General features: G+C 44.5%; 1 protein-coding gene across 1 annotated transcript in view; it reads left to right on the forward strand.

The window, feature by feature from the left end:
- LOC139749033 (sodium-dependent multivitamin transporter-like) overlaps positions 1-26,135 on the forward strand; it is a 39,404-nt gene that overhangs the window by 8,112 nt on the left and 5,157 nt on the right. The window contains exons 2-8 of the mRNA XM_071662425.1: positions 9,177-9,576; positions 10,254-10,384; positions 12,133-12,321; positions 14,592-14,752; positions 16,405-16,545; positions 18,024-18,082; positions 23,608-23,767. Of these exons, the coding sequence (XP_071518526.1) occupies positions 9,345-9,576; positions 10,254-10,384; positions 12,133-12,321; positions 14,592-14,752; positions 16,405-16,545; positions 18,024-18,082; positions 23,608-23,767 (1,073 nt within the window). The 5' untranslated portion in view covers positions 9,177-9,344. The remainder of the gene's footprint in view (positions 1-9,176; positions 9,577-10,253; positions 10,385-12,132; positions 12,322-14,591; positions 14,753-16,404; positions 16,546-18,023; positions 18,083-23,607; positions 23,768-26,135) is intronic.

Consider the following 26,135-nt stretch of genomic DNA (forward strand, 5'->3'; position numbering starts at 1 on the left):
TCTGTTTACACGGTGAGCAACGAAAGATATGATGAATAACGAAAGCGTACGAGTAAATATCAAAACTCAGCACAACAGGTTTGGTAATGTGAGGGACGTGGCGGCGGGTCTCAGGGCGTCGTGTCGCCCAGGTCAAGAACGTGTTGCAACGTCTTAGACGTAATGACGACGCCTCGTTTAAAAATTTTCCCTCCCACTGAACAAAAGACATTAAGCAACGCGATAAGGAGTTTAGGAAACCAGGTGAGAGAGTCTCTCCTGTGCAAATAACAGAAGTTCAGTAAAAGTTTTATGAGGGGTTATTCCATGACGAGAACAAAAAAAGCAAGATACAAAAAAAAATTTGATTGAAAATTACTGAACAAAAAAAGATAGAGAAATCGTTCTTTGGGCTGACTGCAGTGGCCTCAGGGTATAACTAATTCGACCAGGAATGTCTCGTCAGAATAGAAGTGTTTCTCTGCCAGAAAATCGAGTCAACCGAGAGTCAAAGGTGAAGAAAGAACTACATGTACAAGGAGAGTGTATGTGGTCTTAGCATTATCCTTTAAACTGCGGCCAAACTTGCTCGAAACATGGGATCGAAACAGGTTCACGACGTCGATGTCATGAACCTGGTCACACACACACACACACACACACACACACACACACACGTACGTTCGTAACATTGGTATCACAAACATGATAACAGACGGATTCACATCATTAGTGTGGACGAGGCTTCGAGCTGCCGACATGACTGACAAACAGACGAGCCTATAAATGATCGTGTTCGTAATTAACAAGATACACCTGATAAGACTAGACACTGATACAGTGTACATGTGGGTCAGAAGTGATGTTCAGAGTGTACACTCACTCCCAGCAATTCTGCTACACCCTTGGTGCCCACTTAATAAACATATGGTTATGAATGTGTTGTTGTGAATGTGCCAATACGCATATACGACTGTAATGACATTAACATTTACTGACACTATGCAATATCAATTATATTTACATGATCATAGCCACGGAGTAGTGAAACATGTGAGTGTATACAGACATACAAATAGATTGGCCTTACCTCATCATAACCACCAAGGGCAGCGAGAAGTGTTGTGAGCAAGGCGTCCGCTTTACTGATGCCGGATTCAATTGTCTTTCGAGTACCCACTCAAAATCCGACCTTTGGCATCCCTGGAATGATGCACTGTTCGCCTAGTTGTGCGGGCGACAGTCCAAACATCATCTCGTATCAGAGCACTGGTAAGATCGTGCCTTCCATCATAGGGTTTGGGTCTAAGCAAAAAAGATCGCACCCACAATCGGCGAGGACACTTGATCTGTTATCCACCTCACACCTTAGCTGCGGCTGGAGCAACTAACGCGTCCTAACTCGACACCATGGCACTGGCTACCGTCTCGGACAAGGGTGGACTACATCAATACTTCACCTCTATTTCCAATTTGTTGATGACGCCTTTATCCCAATCAATGCCCGAAGTATCGCTCCAGTCATGTCTGTGACATGTGGCTTGTATGCGTGTGACTTGTTCCCACCAAGTCACTCATAGTATTTCGGACAATGTTTCAGGCCGAATCGTAAACAACGGAAGGAGTTGTTACAAGCTTTTGGAAATTGGTGGATGTGGCCTGGTGATGACTGCCTTTACTGACCCTGACAGTCGATTGGTCTAAAGACTCAACCAGCCAAAAAAAACTACCAGGAAATGAGCTACCCAACCAACCAGGAAATGAGTTGCATGTTTCCTTACATTTGGATATCAAAATGACGTGATATGAGAGGCAGTACGGTGGTTGGTGGGTTGGAGACCCCTGTTCTCATCAAGCTGTTGGTCGCCAATCAGTGATATCTTGGACTTGATATCAACTGCTGATAAGGATTTGATACATATCTGTCAAACTGATAAGAAGCTGGGAACAGGTGATTATCCTATGAGCAGATTTGAAGCAAGTACGATTTACAGATGAAAATATAGTAGCACCCCTGAAAACAAATTATATCGAGGGTCACGAGAATGGTTTGGTAAAGAGAGAAGAGGTTGTGAAAGCTTTGCGAAAGATGAAAGCCGGCAAGGCGGCAGGATTGGATGGTATTGCAGTGGAATTTATCAAAAATAGGGGATGACTATGTTGTTGACTGGTTGGTAATGATATTCAGTGTATGTATGGTTCATGGTTAAGTGCCTGAGGATTGGCGGAATGCTTGCATAGTGTCATTGTACAAAGGCAAAGGGGATAAAGGTGATTGTTCAAATTGCAGAGGTATAAGTTTGTTGAGTATTCCTGGGTAATTATATGGGAAAGCATTGATTGAGAGGGTAAAGACATGTACAGAGCATCAGATTGGGAGAAGAGCAGTGTGGTTTCAGAAGCAGTAGAGGATGTGTGGATCCTTACTTATCATCACATCAAGAAAGAGCAATTTGCCTTCATGTTCCCATTTAGTTTAGATTTGGCGGTGGGTTGAATGGTGTTACATTCATTAACGAAAACTTTCCAATCTTGGGAAGATGGCCATCAAGACCGTACATCATCAACGTATCTAAGCCACGTTTTTGGATGGTTGTCGATAGGATTTAGGACCTCAGTCTCAAAGGATTCCATGAATACGTTATTGAGAAAGGAACTAAGGGGATACCCTTAGCATCTTGGAAAACATCATTGGAAACACAAAGTTTTTATCAAGTCAATGAAAGTTTTTATGGGAAGTGGCAAATCTGAGATCGAGATGAAGTAATCTCCTCCTTAAGTTAGTGATGGTTTCTTTAATGACCTTATGCTCAGGCATATAAGCCCAGGTTTCACTGTTCGCCTCTCTGATCAGTTACTCTTGGCCCAGACTTCACTGTTTGCCTCTCTGATCAGTCACTCTTGGCCCAGACTTCACTGTTTGCCTCTCTGATCAGTCACTCTTGGCCCAGACTTCACTGTTCGCCTCTCTGATCAGTCGCTCTTGGCCCAGACTTCACTGTTCGCCTCTCTGATCAGTCACTCTTGGCCCAGACTTCACTGTTCGCCTCTCTGATCATTCATTCTTGGCCCAGACTTCACTGTTCGCCTCTCTGATCAGTCACTCTTGGCCCAGACTTCACTACAATATCTAAGCAGATAGTCACAAGCGATGAAGCGAGTTTTCCTTGAACATGGCTAAGATGTTGATCTCACCATAACCAGAAGAATTGAGAGGGGAGATAATTGGTGTATGAGGGCATCCATCTTTGAGAGTTGGTGAGAGACTTATATGCAGGGAAGAGAGTGGTTAATTATTAGTGTTTTTGAACAATCATTTGAGGACAGAGTTGAAAATCTTTATCATTAAGGAAATTGGATGTCAACGTATTTTATGTTTCATTGTTGATTAACTGATCCTGCCTGTTCATATAAGTATATAGATAGATAAATATCAAATAGATAAATGAGTATCAGTGTTCATCCTCCTCTAAGGGCTGGTCGATAAAATGGGTGCCTGGCATGGGTTTGGGTGTGTGTGTCTGTGTCTGTGTCTGTGTGTGTGTGTGTGTGTGTGTGTATAAACTCATACAGGAGGAAAGACATGTTATATATATATATATATATATATATATATATATATATATATATATATATATATATATATATATATATATATATATATATATATATATATATATATATATATATATACAAAGGTATGAGACGGGGTAACCCTAACGTAAAAGCCTCTTATCTTAAGACACACACACACGCACACACACACACACACACACATACACACACACACACACACACACACACATACACACACACACACGTGGTGGAACGGAACCCTGACCCAGCGAATCATTCAGAAAGCTCACCCGGGGCATTGGTCGATGGTCACCTGCAGACGACACGGCTTATGAGATTAAGAAGCGTTTCTCTCTCTCTCTCTCTCTCTCTCTCTCTCTCTCTCTCTCTCTCTCTCTCTCTCTCTCTCTCTCTCTCTCTCTCTCTCTCTCTCTCTCTCTCTCTCTCAAATTCACCCCTCTCCCTTAGATTTAGGTAGGTTTCTCCGTGTCTACACACACACACACACACACACACACACACACACACATCCCCCTCAGTCTGCCAGTTAACGGTGCAAGACTGGAGAGCAACTTCAACCCAGATACAATCGGACAGGGTTGGAGGCAGAGCCTGGCCGGTCCGGCGACGAAGACGACCCTCACCCACCCGCCCACACACCCACCCACACACCCACGGCGGCTCCTGCGCCCTCGGTCAAGCAAACAAAGGCACAGGAGCCATGACAACACACTTGCGACGGGGGAATATACGCTGTGGCCAGACCAAGACGAGGTCTAACTCTCTCTCTCTCTCTCTCTCTCTCTCTCTCTCTCTCTCTCTCTCTCTCTCTCTCTCTCTCTCTCTCTCTCTCTCTCTCTCTCTCTCTCTCTCTCGTGACAGGCTAATCACGAGAGCCGGCCCCCCCCCCCAAAAAAAAGAGAAAATAGAAGAGAGAAATTTAAAGAGAGGTGGTACGTGATGACACGGAAGGCAGACATGTATGACTGGGTTCGAACGGACAGCGTCTCGCTGAGGATGAAAGGGAACACCGTACAACATTAGCGAGAAAGTTGCCAGCCAAAGAGTTTTACCACGGTCGATATATGGAAAGGCTGCTCTTTGTGTTCTGTGTAACCAAATGATATGTATATATATATATATATATATATATATATATATATATATATATATATATATATATATATATATATATATATATAAAGGGTGAGGATCGTGAGAGAAGAAAGCACACAACTCCACATTGGGTCACCTTGATAAACAGTTGTGAACATATCCTGTTTAATCTGTGATCACGTTTACAATGAGCATGACGAGAGAGACATACCAATTAAGCAATATATATATATATATATATATATACGACTAAAGTGCATATGAACGCGCACCTTCATAGAACATACAAACCTCCAACAGCCAGGATCGAACCTGGGACCCCTGTGCAAGAGACAGGCATGCTAACCGCTAGGCTATGGGACTGTATAATAGGAAACAACATATATATATATATATATGGTTAGCGCCCAGTACTAGTCTTGCCTAAATGACACGATTTTGTCGTAGGCATTCGTATATAGGTAAGACAACTCGTTGGTATGTAGCTCTGTACTCACCTCCACTCATGTACCTACGTCGTACCCTAAGCACAAGTACGACAGCTTTTTATCCTCCGCGGGGAGTGCTGAACAGCCTCGTCATGACTCACTAGTAAACCTCTCCCCATCTGGATACGTTCTCTCTTCAGAGTTTTATGTGTCCAACGTGGATGTATTACATGCTCCCAATTACGAATCACATTCCTGCGAATCTGAGACCCTATTTTTGCCCCTTTCTTGGGCCCTACACTTCCTCGAGGACTTGATAAATAAAAAAAAGACCCTGCAAGAATTCGAAACGCTTTAAATATCAGGAAACCTTTTTCCTTATGGGAATGTAAGGATGATGAGGATGTGAAGACTACGTCATACTGAGGAAAGAGTTGGTTTTCTGGAAGCCGTTAGCGATAGCCGGAGGGAGACGTAAGTCTGTATCGTCACACAACTGAAGAGATGTTAGTTTGTAGGACACAGACATGAGCTGTAGGTGTGCCAAGGACCTCTGGAGAGAACAGTAGTCCAAACTGGTAGATAAGCCGATAAACGAAGTAGATTCACCCAAGGTATTACTTCAAAACTCCTACCCTGCTGAAACCCGCTGACACGGAGGGGTGTAAGATGGCCCCGGCCATCACTTCAACACCCTTCAGTCCAGATGAAAGCACCCCATTCCCCTGGGAGGTCGCTGTGTGCAGAATATGGTGCTAATGACAGAGCAAGTGGTGCTGGTAATAACTGTGGCGGAATGTTGATACCGGTCGTTGCCTGTGTGTGTGTGTGTGTGTGTGTGTGTGTGTGTGTGTGTGTGTGTGGCGATGATAACAACAGGTGGTGGTTAGCGGAGGTGGTGATATGCAACAGGTGATAATGATGAACAACGGACCACAGGGTCCTTTCGAGGCTGTTTGTGACGGTGGAGGACATCAGAAACTCTCAGATCAGTGTGGCAAATGCTAGGAGGCATACAGGTCATTCAGAGGGAATAGCCTGCAACATATGTTGACTATGGAGGCGCATGTAAGGAGAGTCTCTTGTGTCTCCCCTGATAATGTGATTATTACACGAAAGTGCACTTGGGAACTTTTCGTGTTTCATTTTCCCCGTGGACTCATAGGAATATCTACGCGCAAAATTGTGATCCTTTCCAATATATATATATATATATATATATATATATATATATATATATATATATATATATATATATATATATATATATATATATATATATGAAAAAGAGAACCGGTCCCAAGACTGATCCTTGTGGCACTCCACTTGTTACGTCTAATCATTTTGAGGTTTGACCATTAATCACAACTCTTTGTTTACGTGCCTGTTAACCAATCTACTACCCACTGAAGTACTACAACGTCAATGCCATGTGACTTAATTTTTGCTAGTGATATTTGACACGAAACCTTATCGAAAGCTTTCTAAAAGTCTAGATAGGTAACATCAACTGTTTTACTTTCGTCATATATGTTGATTGTATCATAAAAGAAATCAAGTAGATTTGTCAGACATGAGAGCTTTCTTCGAAAACTATACTTGTAGTCGTTTATCAAACGCTGGTCCTCTCAATAGTTTACAGTTCCGTCTCGAATGATAGTTTCCATAAATTTTCCAACTACAGACGTTGAGTTAACAGGACGGTAATTTGCGGGCAGTGATTTATTACGTTTCTTTGAATACCTGTGCTACAACTGGCAAACTTCCATTCATCTGGAGCTTTTCCCTGAAGCAAGGGATTTATTGAAAAGGGTAGCCAAGGGTTGGTCCGTCCTTTCCCTCTGCTGCTTTTGGTACGTCCTTTCCCTTTGGAGATTCTTGTGAAGCTTTTCCAAGCTACGTTTGTCTCATTTCCATTGCCTCTATCATTCCAAGTTTGCCCCGTCAAGAGCAAAGCAAAGATCATTAGAATTTGCACGTTCAGAATCGGGTATTTTTATCGCGACTCATGACCGCGAAATCAATTCGTCATTGTGATCACTTGTACCAAACATTTCACCAGCCTCAGTATCATCAATGAGATCCATATTTGTAGTAAGAACTAAATCTAATATATTCTCGTCGCGAGTGGGTTTCTCGGCTGATTGGAATAGGTCACTATCAAGTGTATGTAGGTAGAGTCTACGTAGGCCCGGAGCTACTGGAAAAGGATTCTCCCCATTTAGATACTAGTATGTTAGAATCTCTTCTTATTGATAGTATTTTGTTCACCACCAATTTCTGCTCACTGATCATGATATCTTTCGTTATCTCTAGCGTCTGTGTTAGGGGCGTCTATGAACTAGTACTACTGCTATTTCTTTACGTAGTTTATCTTTAATTTCTACCAAAAAATAAGGCGGTAACTTGTTGATGATGGCAGTAACGGTGAGAGTGAATGCGAGCGCTGGCATGATTGTATGTGGGTCACAGTCCACACCAACATTGACCAGAAGAGAGTGGGAATTGCCTTGTCAGTCAGTGAGTCACGTTGAACCTGAGCGATGCTTGTCCCTCGTTCTGTATATCGAGTGGGGTTCCCCAGGGTCAGCGTTCCCCTCCAGCTCTGTGTGTGGGTAAAGTTTGGCAACATGTGGAGGCCCTGCGGCGGCGGGCCGCGTGTCTTACCTGGTGAGAAGAGGATATGAAGGTCACATCGATCTCGGTGGAAGTCCCTCGTAACTTTCGCGCCGTCACTTCCATGAGCAGAATTAAGAATGTCCCCAGGGAACATCGTCTTCCCCTTCCGTATTTTTTCCCCAACGAGTTGACCAGTCCCTTCCTGCTTTGATCTAGTCGTGGTGCAACTGAAGAGATTACGATGCGAAAATCGAGGTTATCTTTGGTATCATTTTGACCATTGGTCTTGTGATCTGCCTGCATGTGTCCCGACCCCACGAGGTTTGGGCCTGTGGCACGCGTTTGCCTCCTGCTTGCCACAGTTAGGGAGGAGATCTCCGTGGCGGTTCTGGAGAGGAGACGTTCCTGGTGGTTCTGATGGGGTAGGCAGGGAGGAAGAGACCTTCGTGATGGTGATTCTGAGAGGGAGTCAATCTGAGATAAATATGGGTTAGGCTGCAGGTATAAAGCCAAACAGGTGGTTATCTTGTAGTCTACTCGAAAATTATACCCTGTCACACACACAGAGACACACGCGTCGTCACGAAGACAATCCCCTCGTCAAGGACACCAGTATTCTAAAAGAAACAGAAACATATATATATATATATATATATATATATATATATATATATATATATATATATATATATATATATATATATATACGTATATCCACACACGCACGCACATATGTACGCATTAACACATACACACACGCATGTTCAGGAAGTAACCAGAGAGAGAGAGAAAAGTAAAGAGACCAACAGCTTCCTTTTTCATTTGATGTTATGATTCACGAACCACAACTTGATGAGGGTGATCGTGTGCTGACGAAGTTGAGTTACACGTTGTTGGGGAGACTGTTGCAAGGGGGGTTGGTAAGCCAGAAGGAAATCAGAGGAAACAGTCTAGCCAGGGCAACTGAAGAGACGTGGGTAAATCGCAAGTATCATAAAGTGGGAAAAGAGTTTTTGAATGAATCTAGTGGTAAGTGTGGGACGTTGAATCTGGTTGTAAGTGTGGGTCTGTTGATTCGTGGGTTATATCAGTATGGTAAGATATGTGGAATCTGGATGTAGGAACAGAGGAAAATGATAATGGTAACACGTTGCCTGCAAACGATACTTATGAACGATATACAGATTAGCAAGACAACTTGTAAGTAAAGGATAAAAGGGAGGTGGGTAGAAAGAACGAGAATGAACAAGTAATTAAGTTTAAGGATGAACTGGTTATGTTCTCCTATACTTCATAGACGTGGAGCGTTGCCTCGATCTTCGTCACAGATAGTCTTGGATCTCCTTTGCTTTCTGATACCTTTTACTGAACCATTCCTCACTCTTCTTTGTCTGGCTATTCCAAAGCCTTTTGGTTCTATAGTGAATATCTACTCACGTATCTTCTTTCTCTTTTCAGGACGTATTGATACAGGATTATACAGGATGTTGAGCAACGCTCTCAAAAATAACTCATAGCCAGTGAGTAATGTCCTAAGTATCAAAGCCATACATAGGAAATGCAAGCTGATCCAACACCACAGTAAATTCGCCAGACGGGAATCATCAACAGAAGAAAACGGGAAAGATGTTGAATTCGACCTTTGACTGGTCCACGGGGATGCGTGGGACCTTCAAATGGCCCGACTACCTGGTGTTCGGCGGGATGCTGGCCGCCTCCCTGGCCATCGGCATCTTCTACGCCATCAAGAGCCGCAACAAGGCCAACGACGAGTTTCTCCTGGGCAGCCGTAGCCTCACCTGCTTCCCGGTCTCCATATCCCTGCTGGCCTCCTACATCTCAGCCATCCTGGTCCTAGGTCAGTGGGGTAGAAGGTACTCGTAAACCAACAATGGAAGTCTACTCTGCTCTCTGTCATTCCACAATGCTTCCTCATGTTCTGTAAGACTGTTTACTCTCCTGACGGAGGAGGAATCCGCTGGGAGTAGAGAGTTTCTCGCGCTTTTCTTCCTCTGGGACAGTATTGGTGGAACTGTGGAGACGAAATAGCTTTCACAAGATTCTTCTGTTGACTTTATATGTATCTATTGACTTATTACTTTGTGAGCAGCCGGAATACCTCTTTAAGATTACTTAAAGTCCTTAGCTTTCAGTACCTAAGTTTCATATTTGTTTTGTTATTCTTATCCTTTAAATACACTATTAAATTCACCAGTACCTTCTCAAGTGCAGCTGTGATCATTTACTCAAACTCACCAGCACCTTATCAAATGTATCTTCGATGAATATTCACCAGTACCGTCTCATCAACAACGTCCATCTCAAACTAATCTCTTTCTCCTAAACTGTACTCTCCACCATCGGTTCCCAGTCACCAGTTCTTTCTTAAACAAGTCTTCGATCATAGGTTCTCAAATTCTTGGGGCTTCGAACACAACATCTGCGTGTTTCCACCGCCCGGATGAAGTTACTCATCATCCTTGCACATCTTTATCTATACTGCCTAATGCCTGGTCATTCCTCCTGATGGTGCAGGAGGACCAGCGGAGTCCTACTATCACGGCATCGAGTGGTGGGTCATCTGTGCCGGCCAGATCGCTTTGCCTGTGGCGGCCGTTGTCTTCATGCCCTTCTTCTACGAACTCGGACTTACTTCATTGTATGAGGTATGAGAATCTGTTTTCATTTCTTTTCATTGCACACAGAGGCTGATGTTAAAATGGCCCAAATGAATTATAAAGCTCAATATTGTTCATAACTTTATGAACTTGCTGATAGTCATATCTTTCACAATAGCTGCCACGATATGGTCAAAGACATGCCTCAGATCTGTCAACGTCAAGTGAAAGAAATATTGAAGGGTGTGAGGAAGAATGTGTGAGATTCATTCGATCTCCTTCGGTATTTATAGATCTAATCAAAGGTAGGAAGGTGATAGGGGTAAGGTAAGAAAGAGGGAAGAGGACTTCCCCACCTTCGCTCTTCGAGGGAAGGAGGCATCGTAAAGGTTAACACTCGTGTGATTAACCTCCACAGTAAAGCTATGGGAATCAGAACCCATTTGCGTGCACGGCTTGAGGTCGAAGTGACTGGGACATATGCAAATAGCTTGCGAGAGCAATGGCCAAGATGATACATCAGAGATAACAAAAATGGGAGAGGTGATGGCTTCTGATGTAGATACTGAATAGCTGATCACGGGAAAAATCACTTTAGCTCTTATACAACCCATCAGCTTTTGGAAAGTAGATTTTGTGATGATTTATAACATCCGCACATTACGGCAGGATTCAACCTTTGTGCTTTAAAGTTCAGGAGTAGAAAGCGAGTCCGATTTAGAGAGATATGGCTAAAAAAAAATGCGTTTTTCCACCTCTGGATTTAACCGAAATATTGTTTCCGCATTTCATAACGCTGCAGAGGTCTAAACTGAAAATGGAAAAATGTTAGTGCGAGAAAAAGAACGAGCACCGGAGCGAAGAAAGGGGTGTAAGCGGAACGAAGTATGTGGATGGGAATCATATCTATATTAGAAGAGGAATTAGCACAATCAACAACTACTGCTACAGAATGACTAAAAAGGCATGCAATGGCTTAAAGAAAAGAGAGAAGTGGAAAAGTTAATGGAAAATTTAGGAAGCAAATACTTATGCCACATCCTGTCAAATCCTTTGGAGGCGCCGAGTGCCGTGACAAAAGATTGACCAAGATACCAAAAGGGGAGAGCCAGAGGTGAGACACATAGGAAATTTAGCGCTGAAAAAGTGATAAGAAGATAGGTGGAACGGTTTCCTCTCTTAGCGATGGACTGAGGCAAGGTATATGCTTCCAAAAGGAAAGGATACTCCGGGTTAATAGATACTGACGAAATAGGCGAGCAAGGAACGAAGCTAGCTCAAAGGCACATTGGGATATGGGAAGGTACCCTTTTCAGGACCATGCGCCTTACCCACTTGTAAATGGGGTGGGACTTAGAAGACCTTGTGCAGACCATGTGTGAGGGAAATGTAGGATTGGCCATTGTTTTAGTGGGAGGGGGTAAATGGGAAGGGCTAGATATGGTATCATCCAAAATAGGGTTAGAGGCATTGAAGACCCTTGGAAAAAAAAAAAAAAAGACGGCTTTTTCGGTTAGAAAATTAGCTATTGACTGATTAAGGCCGAAAAAAGAAGTGGGATTGAAATACAAATTCCAGTAGAGCTGTCCCATGGAAGAACTGTTAAACCAGTGTCACTAATAACGTGGAATTACAGTTCGAAGCTTCGCTATGAGACGCAGTCGACAGAACCCAATCTTCTTGTACTGTTTAGCAAATTTGTAAGGGTCTTCCACACAGTATCTGGAGACGATATGCCTTAACATCCAATCCATAATAGCTAACCTCAGCAACGTGTCTTCCTGCTATCCATACAGTACCTGGAGATGCGCTACGCCTCACGATGGGTGCGCTGCGTGGCTGGGGGGATGTTTGTCATCCAGATGCTGCTGTACCAGGCGGTTGTCATCTACGCCCCGGCACTTGCCCTTGCCTCCGTCACCGACTTCCCCCTGTGGGTCTCCGTCATCACGGTCGGCATCATCGCTTCCGTCTACACGTCCATAGTAAGTCACAGTTTCAAGTAGTGCCATACAGGAACATAAATGTACAGACATATACATGGAGCTGCTCGCTCCCCTCCAGCTCACAGGAAGTTGGCGACGCCCACTTAGAGGGACCACAGGTCAAGTTGGTTAGTTCGTGGTTGGTTTGGCTCGTGGGTGAAGGTCAAGGGCTGTTGCGAAAAACTGGACATAGAGCACACTGAAGTGAGATTATGAGAGAAGTATTTCTGTGTCACTGTGTGGGTGTTCATTGTCTGTGATGCATGGTGATCAGTGATGGTCCTAAGAGACTTGATCCGTGCGCTTCGCAGTTTTGTTGTTTGCCTATGGCAGGTTGGATTGACCGAGAAGGTGAGGCGTGGTTTAGGATGGAGTGGATGAGCTGTTCGTAAGGGAAGCTAAGGAATTCTTTCATCGTCAAAAACTGATACCGGTAAGTTATATAAGATCACTTAATTTCTTTTTAGTGGCCTTTATGTTGATATTTGTGGCGTGAGAGGTAGTCATTAGTGTCATATTCCAACATAAAACCTCACTTGGCCGCCATGTAGCTCGGGAAGACAGTACAGCTGGGTGCCACGTTCATAACATCAGAGGATAGCTGGATATTGACTTACATAACATCGGGTCCAGCAGGAGTCTGACTTACACATCAGTGTACACTTGAAGTCTCACTTACAGAACATCAAAGTACAGCTGGGGCTTGACTTACACATCAGTGTACACTTGAAGTCTCACTTACAGAACATCAAAGTACAGATGAAGTCTGACTTACACATCAGTGTACACTTAAAGTCTCACTTACAGAACATCAAAGTACAGCTGGGGCCTGACTTACACATCAATGTACACTTAAAGTCTCACTTACAGAACATCGAAGTACAGCTGGGGCCTGACTTACACATCAGTGTACACTTGAAGTCTTACTTACAGAACATCGAAGTACAGCTGGGGCCTGACTTACACATCAGTGTACACTTGAAGTCTTACTTACAGAACATCGAAGTACAGCTGGGGCCTGACTTACACATCAGTGTACACTTGAAGTCTTACTTACAGAACATCAAAGTACAGTTGGAGTCTCGCTTATGCAACAGTAAAGTGCAAGCAGTCAGCCTTCGCTTTAATTAGTTGATGGTTACAACAGCTTACATCTCGTTAGGCACTGCATATCTTTTCCGTCCATATCATTAGGAACTCTCTCCTTTAGTTTGTTTACGTGCTCTTTTTTCCTCGATCACCCCAAAGCAATTATATTCTCACCTGTAGCATGGTAGAGACTACATCATTCATCGTAGTTTTCTTCACGTTTGATAAATTAGGATAGATTACTACTTGTATGCTAGTTGAAATCGCCATTTAGTAAATACGTATATCAAATTTATATTGACATTCCTTTACCTGACAGTCAACAACGCAATCATATCTCAACTCGCCTGACAGTAATGACTGCGTTGCGGAACTGCACATATTTACCTCCTGAACAAAGAAAAAAAAGATGCTGGTAGATCACAGGACACGTGTGCTTGCTTAACTCTGCCTGCCAGCAGTGGCCAAGGTCAACTGAAGAACAGAGTCAACTGAATTCCCAGAAGTATCGTGCCAGGCTGACCAGGTTTTGGGAGGGGGAACCTCCCTCCTTCTCGCCTGCCTGACTAAGTTGGGAAAAGCGGAGGCTTGTCGAGGGAGGAGGCAGTAACAGCAGCAGCGACAGCTGAAGTGGGTAACGCACGTCCCTCATCCAGATGTATCCATGAACACGTGCAGTTATAATGTCGCACTTTCCATATGAATGTCGGGGGTCTCCCAGGATCTCTGACCCTTCCTGCAGTTGGGAGAGACTTCTCACTAAGCTACCGCACAAGTCTGGGGTCAACGCGTGGCGGACACAGGCCAAGGAGAACTCCCCACATCCGGATGCATGTCTCACAAACATCAATAGACGAAGATAATACACTGGATAATCATCCTTCCCGATACACTACCTCAGACGCCTGCCACCACGACGCTTCACCACAATGACGATCAAACGTCCAGACCACAAGGATCTAGAATACATACATGTGACTCCGATACTACATGATATAGATTCTGATGCGTCTTACCGTCATGTACAGGCGAACTGTTTCGTCACTCGAGCTATGGCGATGATGTAATAAACTAAGATAAAGGATGATAGATACATTAATGGGGGGGTGGTGGTGCGCGAGGCTTGGCGTTATGCAAGGTCTTGGTGATGATGATGACCCACAGTGTTTGTACGTGTACAGGGCGGCATGAAGGCGGTGGTGTGGACGGACGTGCTCCAGTTGTTCATCCTACTCTTTGGTCTCGTCGCTGTGATCATCAAGGGTCTGTCTGACGTCGGTGGCATACAGGTGGTGTGGGACGTGGCCATCCAACATGACCGAGCAGGATCTCATATATTCACGTGAGTAATGCAATCATTCTGGGCACACACATACACACATACACACACACACACACACACACACACACACACACACACACACACACACACACACACACATATACACATATGGAAGCTAAGCCTTGTTGCACATATTCATCGTCAAGAGACGGAGCAACGAAAGTGTCAAGATCTCTCCAGAACACATAATTATCCATAAACATATGTCCATAAAGTAACTCGGGGGATCCGGCCGGCGCTTCACCAGAAGCTCTCAGGTTTGGAATAAGGTCCTTGTTAGCCTTGAAGACCAGGCTTTGGGGTATGTGGTGTCCTGTCCTTTCCATTCGCTCGAGCGTTCACTGTACCTCCTTCCGTTCACTGTACCTCCTTCCATTCACTGTACCTCCTTCCTTTCTCCCTCCACCCCACCCCACCCCACCCATACCCGATAGCCTCTCCCGTCTCAGGTCAGGAACAAAAAGAAACAATCAATCTCTTCATTCGCTCTCTCTCTCTCTCTCTCTCTCTCTCTCTCTCTCTCTCTCTCTCTCTCTCTCTCTCTCTCTCTCTCTCTCTCTCTCTCTCTCTCTCTCTCTCTCTCTCTCTCTCTCTCTCTCTCTCTCTCCCTCTAATTGTTGAACGCACATAATGTACCGGAATCAAGGGCGTGTGGGTGTGGTGGCCTGCAGACTTCATTAACACAGCCCCAGGGTGTCTCTTTTTTCACGGGGTTTGTGTTGCAGCATCGAAGCAGCGCCCTCTCCATGTGGAAGCAAAAAGAAAAAAAAACGCTGTCCTTCCTCACAGCGAGAAGCTCCCTAACCTGACTGCATTCTTTTCAGTTTAGTGACGACGGTGTTGCCTCACCAATGCAAAAAAAAAAAAAAATGGCTTCTCTGCCTTATGATGCAACCACATGCAGACGGGGTCCAGTAACGTGTATGACATCAATATATTCTTGTCTTCTTTCTTTCTCAACCACATGCAGACGGGGTCCAGTAACGTGAATGATATCAATATATTCTTGTCTTCTTTCTTTCTCAACCACATGCAGACGGGGTCCAGTAACGTGTATATCAATATATTCTTGTCTTCTTTCTTTCTCAACCACATGCAGACGGGGTCCAGTAACGTGGATGATATCAATATATTCTTGTCTTCTTTCTTTCTCAACCACATGCAGAAGGGGTCCAGTAACGTGTATATCAATATATTCTTGTCTTCTTTCTTTCTCAACCACATGCAGACGGGGTCCAGTAACGTGTATATCAATATATTCTTGTCTTCTTTCTTTCTCAACCAGATGAGTTTACCTGAAAAAAGAGAGGAGCTGCGTCATTTGCAACTCTTAGTACTATGGTTCAGACCCCTTCGTCTTACACCAGTGACAGTCACAAGAGGAGACAGTGTTTACTCTGGTGTGTCACATGACGAGATAGTGTTTACTCTGGTGTGTCACATGACGAGGTAGTGTTTGGTGTGTCACATGACCAGGTAGTGTTTACTCTGGTGTGTCACATGACGAGGTCGTGTTTACTCTGGTATGTCACATGACGAGGTCGTATTTACTCTGGTGTGTCACATGACGATGTCGTGTTTACTCTGGTGTGTCACATGACGAGACAGTGTTTCCTATGGTGTTAATCCTCCCGACTCCTCGTCTGCCTCAGGTATGGGTACGAGCCCTACCAGCGACACACCGTCGCCAACATCGTCTTGGGAGCTATCGTTGGCAAGCTGAGCCAGTACGCCTGCACACAGACGACCGTCCAGCGTTACGCCAGTATGAAGAGCCTCACCCATGCATATATGTGAGTACCACTCACCCTACAGTAAGTAACTCCCGTTCTTTAATGTCTGTATCTGAAACTCTGTAGCATGACCTCTGAGCAGTAGGGTGATATACGATGTCCTTGACGTCAGGGTCAATGGTCATGTCATCATACACCAGAGTCGTACCGCCGTCGTACCCAAGGATCGTAAACGTCTTGTGCTGAAACGGTGACGTAAATACAAGAATACAGGTGCTAGGTTACGAAGCCCTTATAAAGACGTTAGTGAGCTGTTATCATCATCTTCCGCGGACAATCAACCACACTTACATTCTTCCATTTATAACTCTTAGCTTCACTCACTTTCTCGCACCTTTCTTTTCCCCCCAGCTCAAATCGCGTTGAGTAAGAACTTGGAAAGATTGAGTTTTTACGTATGACCTGGAGTGCCTAGTGTTGTGGGACGCGAAAATAATCTCCAGAGATCCGTCTTACACTGCAGTCGACAATGAGAGCTCCAACGCCAGTTGTAACCGGACTCTCCCGCCATCCTAACGCGAGTGGTAGACCTAATTTCTTCTGTCTATCTCACGAACATTCGACGGTCTCTCTGCTAACCTTGCGTTTATTGAAGACCACGTAGTCAGTACCTCATCCAAGATTTTCTTTAAGGAGAGGAATTGGCGCTTAGTCCAACATCCTTACACCTATTGCAAGCCTCGTAGATCTCAGATTTCTAAACATAGAATTTATCTAGCTAAGAAAAGAGGGTCTCATCACAGACCATCACCAGATAGCCTCGTCACAGACCATCACCAGACCATCTGTATTCTGTGTTTACCACGTACCCCTCTTCAGACGACAAAAATCTAGATATTATAGACAGTAAAGAAACAGCTGCTTCTCCCACTGACTGATGATGTACTGTTTACGGCGATGGACGCGTCTGGCGGTTGACTGCGAGTGTATGGTATATGGTCTAGTGTATTCAAAATTCCCTGACACGTTCAAACATAGGAGTATTGAGTTCGGAAGCAACTATTGGCATCTCAGTTAATGTGTCCACATCCCTTATAGATAGCTAGCTAGCTAGCTAGATAGATAGATTAGATAGATAGATAGATAGATGGATAGATAGATAGATGAATGATAGACACATGTTACTAGTAATCTTGACATGGTTGCACGGTGAGTTCTGTCTTCGGGACACATCATTCGCCTGGCAGTAGTGCAGCCAAAACACATATTGACTTCCCACAATTTCACCACGTATGTATGTTACGCATAACTAAAACCTTATCTTCAGACTTTAAAAAAAAAGTGTTTTCCCAAAGTGAGACAAAATGAGTAATAGTACATTCTTTCCTTTTTTTTTTTTCTTTTCTTAAATTCATTGAAATTTGCTTACCTCAGAGCACACTAGAGATATAGAGAGAGAAGCTGTAGCCAATGGGTTGGCTACGGCAGTATATTAGAAGCTGACAAATACGCTAATGCTTTCATTATCATGTTTTCAGGTCTATAATGTTGGTGATTCCATTCTTCATCTTGCTCATCTCCCTCACCATGGTAGCAGGTGAGGCATTATGTTCATACTGTATCATCTCAGCCAGGTGGCACTTGTGGAGTATGGCAGTGGGTGGCAGTGGGTGGCACTTGTGGAGTATGGCAGTGGGTGGCAGTGGGTGGCACTTGTATAGCAAGGCAGCGGGTGGCACTCGTATAGCAGGACGGTGAGTAGCTCTTATATAGTACTGTACTGTGACGCATTCACGAGTCGGCCGGGTTCGAATCCTGTTTGCAGCAGTCCACAATCAACTCAGCTGTTCATCCACCCCACGGGATTGGTCGATATATATATATGTGTGTGTGTTTGTGTGTGTGTGTGTGTGTGTGTGTGTGTGTTTTTGTGTGTGTGTGTGTGTGTGTGTGTGTGTGTGTGTGTTAGAAAGGATCATAATTTTGCGCGTAAAGATATTCCTATGAGTCCACGTGTTTCATTTTCCCCATGGACTCACAGGAGTATATATATATATATATATATATATATATATATATATATATATATATATATATATAGATAGATAGATAGATAGATAGATAGATAGATAGATAGATAGATAGATAGATAGATAGATAGATATGGTGGAACATGTGGCAGGTGTAGGAGGAACATGTGGCATCTCAAAGGAGAAAATGGCTCTACATTACGTCTCTAAAGTTTTGGTTAACAAAAACCTAATATCTTTTTCTTTTCCTTTTTACTTTTTTTTTTTAACTCTTCCATTAAATATTTTGATAAATTATCCTTTAGTGAAGCAACCAGTGATGGTTCTCTCGTGGTTCTACGGCAGGGCAGGCCACATGGTCCCACCTCATGGGAGAAGGGACCATGTTGGTTCCACAGAAGACCCCTCTCATGTTCCCCACATGCCAACGGACGACCACAAAACTCCATGATAGACGATCCATATTGACCTCATACTTAATCCTATGTTGGACTAGACCACATGACTCTATAGTGACTGACTGGAGCTGACTTTACACTCTGCCAGTCACTGCTGGCTCCGCGATGTACCAGCATGTAATGCTTGTGTGGTGAACGAACCTCTGGTGAACGAACCTCTGGTGAACGAACCTCTTTCGAACCTCTTTCGAACCTCTTTTCTTAAGGTGACCTAAACCCTGTTGCCCTGTGGGCAAAGCAAACTGCACTTTCCAAGTGATGGGCTGGCCAAGTGGGTTTGGAGAGACGGGCCAGTGGTTCGAGGTACACTTTCTCTGGGCTGTGTGAGCAGATACCCTGGGAGGGGGGGTGTAGAACGGTAGATGGTTCTCAGTACAACCAGTGTAGTTGGTAGATAGAGACTTCACTGTATCACAAGTGTACCAGACAGGTAGATAGATAGTTCATTAAACAGTGTACCAGACAGGTAGATAGATGGTTCACTGTATGACAAGTGTACCAGGCAGGTAGATAGATGGTTCATTATACAGTGTACCAGACAGGTAGATAGATGGTTCACTGTATGACACGCGTACCAGGCAGGTAGATAGATGGCTCACTGTATGACACGTGTACCAGGCAGGTAGATAGATGGCTCACTGTACGACACGTGTACCAGGTAGGTAGATAGATGGCTCACTGTACGACAAGTGTACCAGGTAGGTAGATAGATGGTTCACTGTATGACACGTGTACCAGGTAGGTAGATAGATGGTTCACTGTATGACACGTGTACCAGGTAGGTAGATAGATGGTTCACTGTATGACACGTGTACCAGGTAGGTAGATAGATGGCTCACTGTATGACACGTGTACCAGGTAGGTAGATAGATGGTTCACTGTATGACACGTGTACCAGGTAGGTAGATCATTCCTAATAAGGCAATGAAAAAAATTGGAGTTGCGGACACAACACGTGATCTGTGTGTGTCGTAGGTACACTCGGAGTGGTAAGTGTGTATGTTCGTATGTATGCACGGTCGCTGTCTGGCAGTGTGTATGTATGATCAGTGTAATGGAGAACGTCCATGGTTGTTTATATAACCACTACTTGGCAACGGGAGCCTAATATAGTTGCCAGTGTTGGTAGGGAGATGTAACTTCCAACAATTGAGTGCAAAGACTCCAGGATGCAATGGGAAACACACACACACACACACACACACACACACACACACTGTATACACAGGAGAGACACAGAGGGTTGAAGATGCTCACAAAACCATGGAAATGTGTCTTACTCTTATGGTCATTTGAGCTCCAGAAGAATTCGTTCAGAGCGAATTCACATTCTCTCTTCTTCTCGGATTACAGACGTAAATGACTTTAATATTATCCAACTGGCTACGAAGGCCAATCTAAACGAGCTTAAAAAAAAGAAACCACTTTTCATAAGAACTGAAAGACTGAAAATAAAAAAAAAAAAAAAAAGGGTCACGTGTGCTGACTCGTGTGGTGTCGTTCGCCCCTCCACACAACTGTTTGCTGAGAGTTGTGTGAGCCAGTGAGGCGTAGCATAACCTGATCGCCAGCACAGCGGCAGCGAACTTGTTATTCCTCTCTGTTGTAACCAGTTCGCATGCTGTCCCCCCCACACCCCACTAGCGAATGGCTGTTGCTTCAGTTGTCCTTGCTGTCTGGTCGTCTGTCTTACAAGCATCTGGTTGTAGCTTTTATGTGTGTGTGTGTGTGTGTGTATGTGTGTTGTTGTTGATTTGTTTTTTACGGTTGTGGTTGCCCTGGATGAATGTTCGTCTCGTCTATATGTGGTACAGGAACCGTCTGTGTTGGACTGTTTCTGACGCATGCCACTGCGGTCGAACGCCAGAGGCTCTGGACAGGCCACCGCCGGGTGGGTGTCTGGGATGGGGAGGGGCCTGTCGTGGGGTGAGGGAGGTGGAGGAACGAGGGGGGTAGGGGTTTAGCAGGGAATGGATGGTGGTCTGGAGAGAGAGAGAACAGGTACTTGTTGGGGATGGGGGGAAGGGGGTCTTAGGAGGGAATGGTTGTGCAAGGGTTGGGGGTGAGGGGGAGGACCTAGGGAAGGGGTGGGCAGTTGTTCATGAGTCGGGTTTGGGCCTGGGGGAACAGGGTAAGGGCTGGGGAAGGCCATGCAGAAGGTGGGGCCCGTTCAGGGGGTGGAGATTAGAGAGGGTGAAGGCCACTCGGAAGTAGGGTCAGGGGAGGTGAGGTGAAGAGGAAGGATGCAGGAGGTTGGGGTGTGTGGAAGGTCGTCATTTAAATGTTAAACACCTATTTCATCTGTAGTTATTCAGGTTAGTTATTTACTTGTTTTACTGGCATCTAGTTGTACTTGTTCGGTGTGATTGTTGTTAGTGCTGGTATATAGCTGTTGTTGGGGGTGACAGACCCAGCAGATGGCCAGCCAAGTTGATGGGGTTGTGAACCCATCAGACGACCGGGTGTTTTTGAGGGGAGGTTGCCAGACCCAACAGTCAAACAAGGTTATTAGGTGGTTTGGGTGCCGGACGGAGTACATGGCCTTGGTAGCCTTGACCAGCTGACCTTGGCCATCTTTCCCTGGCCTGACCTGGAACCTTGCTTGCCTTGGCCATGCTCTCCTATATCTTCCCTGGCCCGATGCACTTTGTGTCATGGCCACAGTTGGTTCCCTCGTGTGCCTCGCCTCAGTCGGGTTCACCTGCGCAGCGCCGCTGCTCCCCCAGCCACACTGATCTGTTCTACGCATCATGACGGATGTTCCCCTAGTGGCAAAGCTGTGGTTGGAGTCGTCTATGTCTCGCCCAATCGGGGGAAGGGAGTTCCCCTGTGTCATAGCCAAGGCGAATAAGCCCAGGCTTGGCTATGATATGCCACACGCCACTTGTGCTCTTCTGTATTACGTTCCTGGCTTTGGTTCCTCTGTGGCACACGCCGACAGGATTTTCATGAAACGCACGTTTACTTAACCCTTTGTATCATATGGTTCAGGGGGTTTCTGATGGGGGTTCTACACTCGTGGTGGGCCCCCATCTCTTGAACATTCTCCTCTATCAAATAGCATTCTCTTCTTTTTTTTTCAAACTTCCGTATGCTCTCTGGATTCACAGTCTCATTGCTCAGTTTTATGACACTCATCCATTATTCACACAATCAAAGTATTACCTTGCATCTTGCGCAACATATTTGTCGCTTGCCTTCAAGTTTATTGCCTCTGGCTGTTCTGCTTTTGCTGTAACTCAACACCTTCTCACTAATGGCCTTGTGAGACTGATTTCAAGACGTGAGGGTTTTGATTAGGTTGGCGTTTATTTTTCTCTCTTCAATAGTGAACAAAAGTACTTGGCTTCTAACCTGTCACCTCTCTTAATTCTGGTGATATTGAGACCTTCTCCAAATAATTCTCTTTGTAGTCTTAAAGAGCTGTGACCAAACACATGGAGCATATTCTACGTTTGGTCTAACGTGGGACATAGGTAGTCTACTGAATGTTTCCTTAACCAAGCACTCAAATCCAAATGTCGACTTGCAAGTCCCTCTCTTACACAGGATCCTGTAGCTTACTTCTTGCTCGGCAATGTTTGAATTAAGGCCTTCTTTTGCAATCTCCGATCCTCTTTACTTGGCGATCCCTTGGAATGAGTTTCAACCACTATGTTTAGGGCCAACTTTGGAATTTGTCTAGGTCCCCTTGTAAGTTGATGCAATCTCTTTTCAGTCCTTGCCATCCTTACGACCTTGAGATTATCGACAAACTTAGTAACTACGGGAACACTTTTTTGTAACTGTTGTATCATATGTGATATCCTCAATACCCATGATATTATGTGTGAAAATAAGATCAAGTATGATGGTGTATCGGTCCCAATCGTCTTAGTGGGATCGGTTGCATGCTGGTATGGCAATACTTTCTATATGTACCCTAAAAACGTAGGTGTGTGTGTGTGTGTGTGTGTGTGTGTGTGTGTGTGTGTGTGTGTGTGTGTGTGTGTGTGTATGATTGCTTATTTGTACTGCACGAAGAGGCAGTACTTCTCTCTCGAGGCCCCATTTCTTGAACTTAACAAATACACAACTTTTTGAATTTCTCTATGTTGTCCACATTCATATCTTTACTCAGTTAATCTCATTCATCATCTGCTCACACATTCTATCAAACACTTCTTTAAAATCTTACGTCCCCTGGCTTCCTGTTTTCTTTTACAATGTTGTTTATAATTTCTTGGCGAATGTCATTTAGGTCTCATAAAGGACATGCCAGAGGGTTGACGTTCCCTTGCCCTTCATAGAAAGGAGACTCACGCCATCAGCCCTTTCTATAGTCATCCTTCCGGAGCTGCGTGGTGTGGGAGTGAGGTTGGTGGGATGAGGGGGGTGAGTGTGGAGTGTGGGGTGTAGTGGGAGGCGTCACGGGAAAGTGTGCTACAATCAACGTTCTAACAAGCAGCTAGACTTGACTATTGTAACCGGAGCATAACTCTATACGCAGACGTTAGGGAGAGGAGGAGATCTCGAGAGGTAATTCATATCCAAACATTTAGTGAGAGACGATGACGGAGACATGGCAGGACATTTAAGAATACATGTAGAAAGAGTTCACTGTCCGTCTCCTGAATCCCTGTTGGTTCCTGTAGGTCTGGTGATCTTCGTGACCTACGAAGGATGCGACCCTCTGGCTGCCGGCCTCATCACCAAGAAGGATCAGATCCTGCCCTTCTACGTCATGGACCGTCTCAGCTCCGTCCCTGGCCTTCCTGGACTCTTCGTGGCTTGTATCTTCTCCGGGGCGCTCAGGTAAGACCGACGCATCGATCGTGTTTACCTTTGGTACGTCACAAGTGTTGAGAGCTGCCCCATGTAGGTCCTTTGAAAGCTAGGGGGTTGAAGCTATCTCACCTTTCATATCAAAAAGGAAAGAGAATTTGCTGAATAATCAACAACCGGACTCGTAATGCAGACTGTTATGGCTACCATTAAAATCTGGATCTTCTTACGTCTAACAGTTTTACTTCCATGTGGTTCATTTGATCACACTCATAAAAACGTCTCGTTACTCACATCACCTCTATCGCCTTTTCTCTCCCTAACGCTACCCTAAAGATATAGCTATTACTAATAATGTCCCCTTCCCTATAAACTTCTGTTTCTTAACGCGAAAAAGCACTTTTCTCACTGGACACAACCAACATGTTTAAACTGAAGGGCGCCTCTCTCCTGTTGTGCCCTACAGCTTATCTTCGAGCTTCTTAACCTGTTTTACATTTCTCCAGACACCAAAGGTTTTTCCCTCCCGGAAACATGCATTAGCGTAGCATGCTCCAAAAATAAGTGCCATTTCAAACATCATCACATTCCCTTTGAGATTTGCTCTCTTCATTTCCTTAAGCATTTCCATTCTCAGTCTCCTCTTTGATTCAACAGTGTGGCTTTGGCAAAGCGAGATCCACAGCTGACGTTCTCTGCCATGTGACAAAATGCTTGATCATCCTCTGTGAAGAACCTTAGAAATCCAATGCTGAAGTGCTTAACACTTCGAAAGTTTTTAAGTAATGGCGCGGCACTAGGGTCTAATCTCTATGCTCCCTCCGTCAGGTTGTCCTTCCTTGTTTTATTCTTTTATATTGAGCTTCTACTCTCGTCTGTTCGTTTCTCACGCCTTCTTGATCAACCATCAGCGAACAACAACTGACTTACTTCTTAAGCCCTCTCATCCACAGCAGACTGCATACTTGCCACTCTCTCCAAACCTTTTGCATTCACCTCCCTAACAACCCCACCCATAAACAAATAAAACAACTATGGAGACACAGTGTCCCTCATTGCCCTATTCCACCTCATACCTTAATCCTACTTTTATAAACGATTTCCTATTCCTAAAAACTAAACCAATTGAGTCTTTTACTTTCAACTTAATGCAATTTTCATGTCTTTGTCCTCAAATTGGTTCCATCTTCTCTCACTCAACTCAGTTCGTGTCCCGTCGGAACTCTTCTATAATCAAAATTGGGCTGAATATCCTAATTAGAGAGGCATACGTTACTTAAATGATTATAAATACCCATTTTCTTTTCCCTAAATCTCTTCCCAAATTCCACGAATCTTTCCCATCTTCTTTGCTGGCTCTATGATTCTACCACTGAACACAACAAACACACGTAGCATGACCAAAACATTTAATCTGTCTTGGAAACTCTCCAGCATAGTTACATCCGCCTCCAAGACACCGGAAGTCTGTCATTAGACACGGAAGATTCTACCGTACTGAAGGACTGCTTCCATTACACAGTGACTGACTCGTCCCTGGGCGAAATACTGCCCCCATATCTGCAGTGGTTCGACCACTAAATACTTGACGGAATATCGAGTCTTACATCAACTCGACATGTCAACTCCCCCCAGCCTCACCTCGAAACTTAATCCGGTATTCTTACATCACCCTGTCAGTTCTCTTTCCTTTTACGATACATAGTGATTCAATTTCTGCTACTGAGAGTAGGATGTCTCTGCCTTGCTCGACGCCATTAGCTAAACCAGGCAATACCCAGCAAGCTACTGGGTCATATTATCATTGCGTCGCCGATGGAAACTGTAGGGGAAGATCTTTTGTGTGACCTTGCCTTTTCATAAGTAGCTGTTGCACGGTCGTCTCAGAACCTCTGTGATTACTCTTCTCATTCTCACCAATTGTCTGTGGCATTTGGTTCTCATTTTCATGCTTCCCTCAAAGCCTGGCCTCAATGGAAGCCCGTTACCAGAAGCGAAGTCTGCTCTGTACACACTCCTGGGCGCATAGCTGGTAATTCCCTGTTGCTCCTCACAAAGGCAGGAAGCTGACAGTGTACCTCCGCTCCTGACAAACCCTGACACAGTGAATGGACATTGCACTGTCGCGCTCCAAAGACCACGGTGCAGTGAGTCTCTGTTTCAGTGCCACTCTTCACTGCACAAACTTAAGAGTCCAAATGATAACTGTTCTTTCAATAAGCTTTGAAAAATGGCATAAAGCATTCTGCGTCTGATAATGATTTCATCGATGCAAAATAAACTTGAAGACATTACTTAAAAGACAGCGACGTAGGACAAGAGTCAGCCCAAGTTTCAACATTGAACGTCAGCTTGATAACTCAGCAGTCAGCGTGGCCGTCAGCATGATAATCATCAG

Source organism: Panulirus ornatus, chromosome 6 (genome assembly GCF_036320965.1).
Source record: "Panulirus ornatus isolate Po-2019 chromosome 6, ASM3632096v1, whole genome shotgun sequence".
Lineage (NCBI taxonomy): Eukaryota > Metazoa > Arthropoda > Malacostraca > Decapoda > Palinuridae > Panulirus > Panulirus ornatus.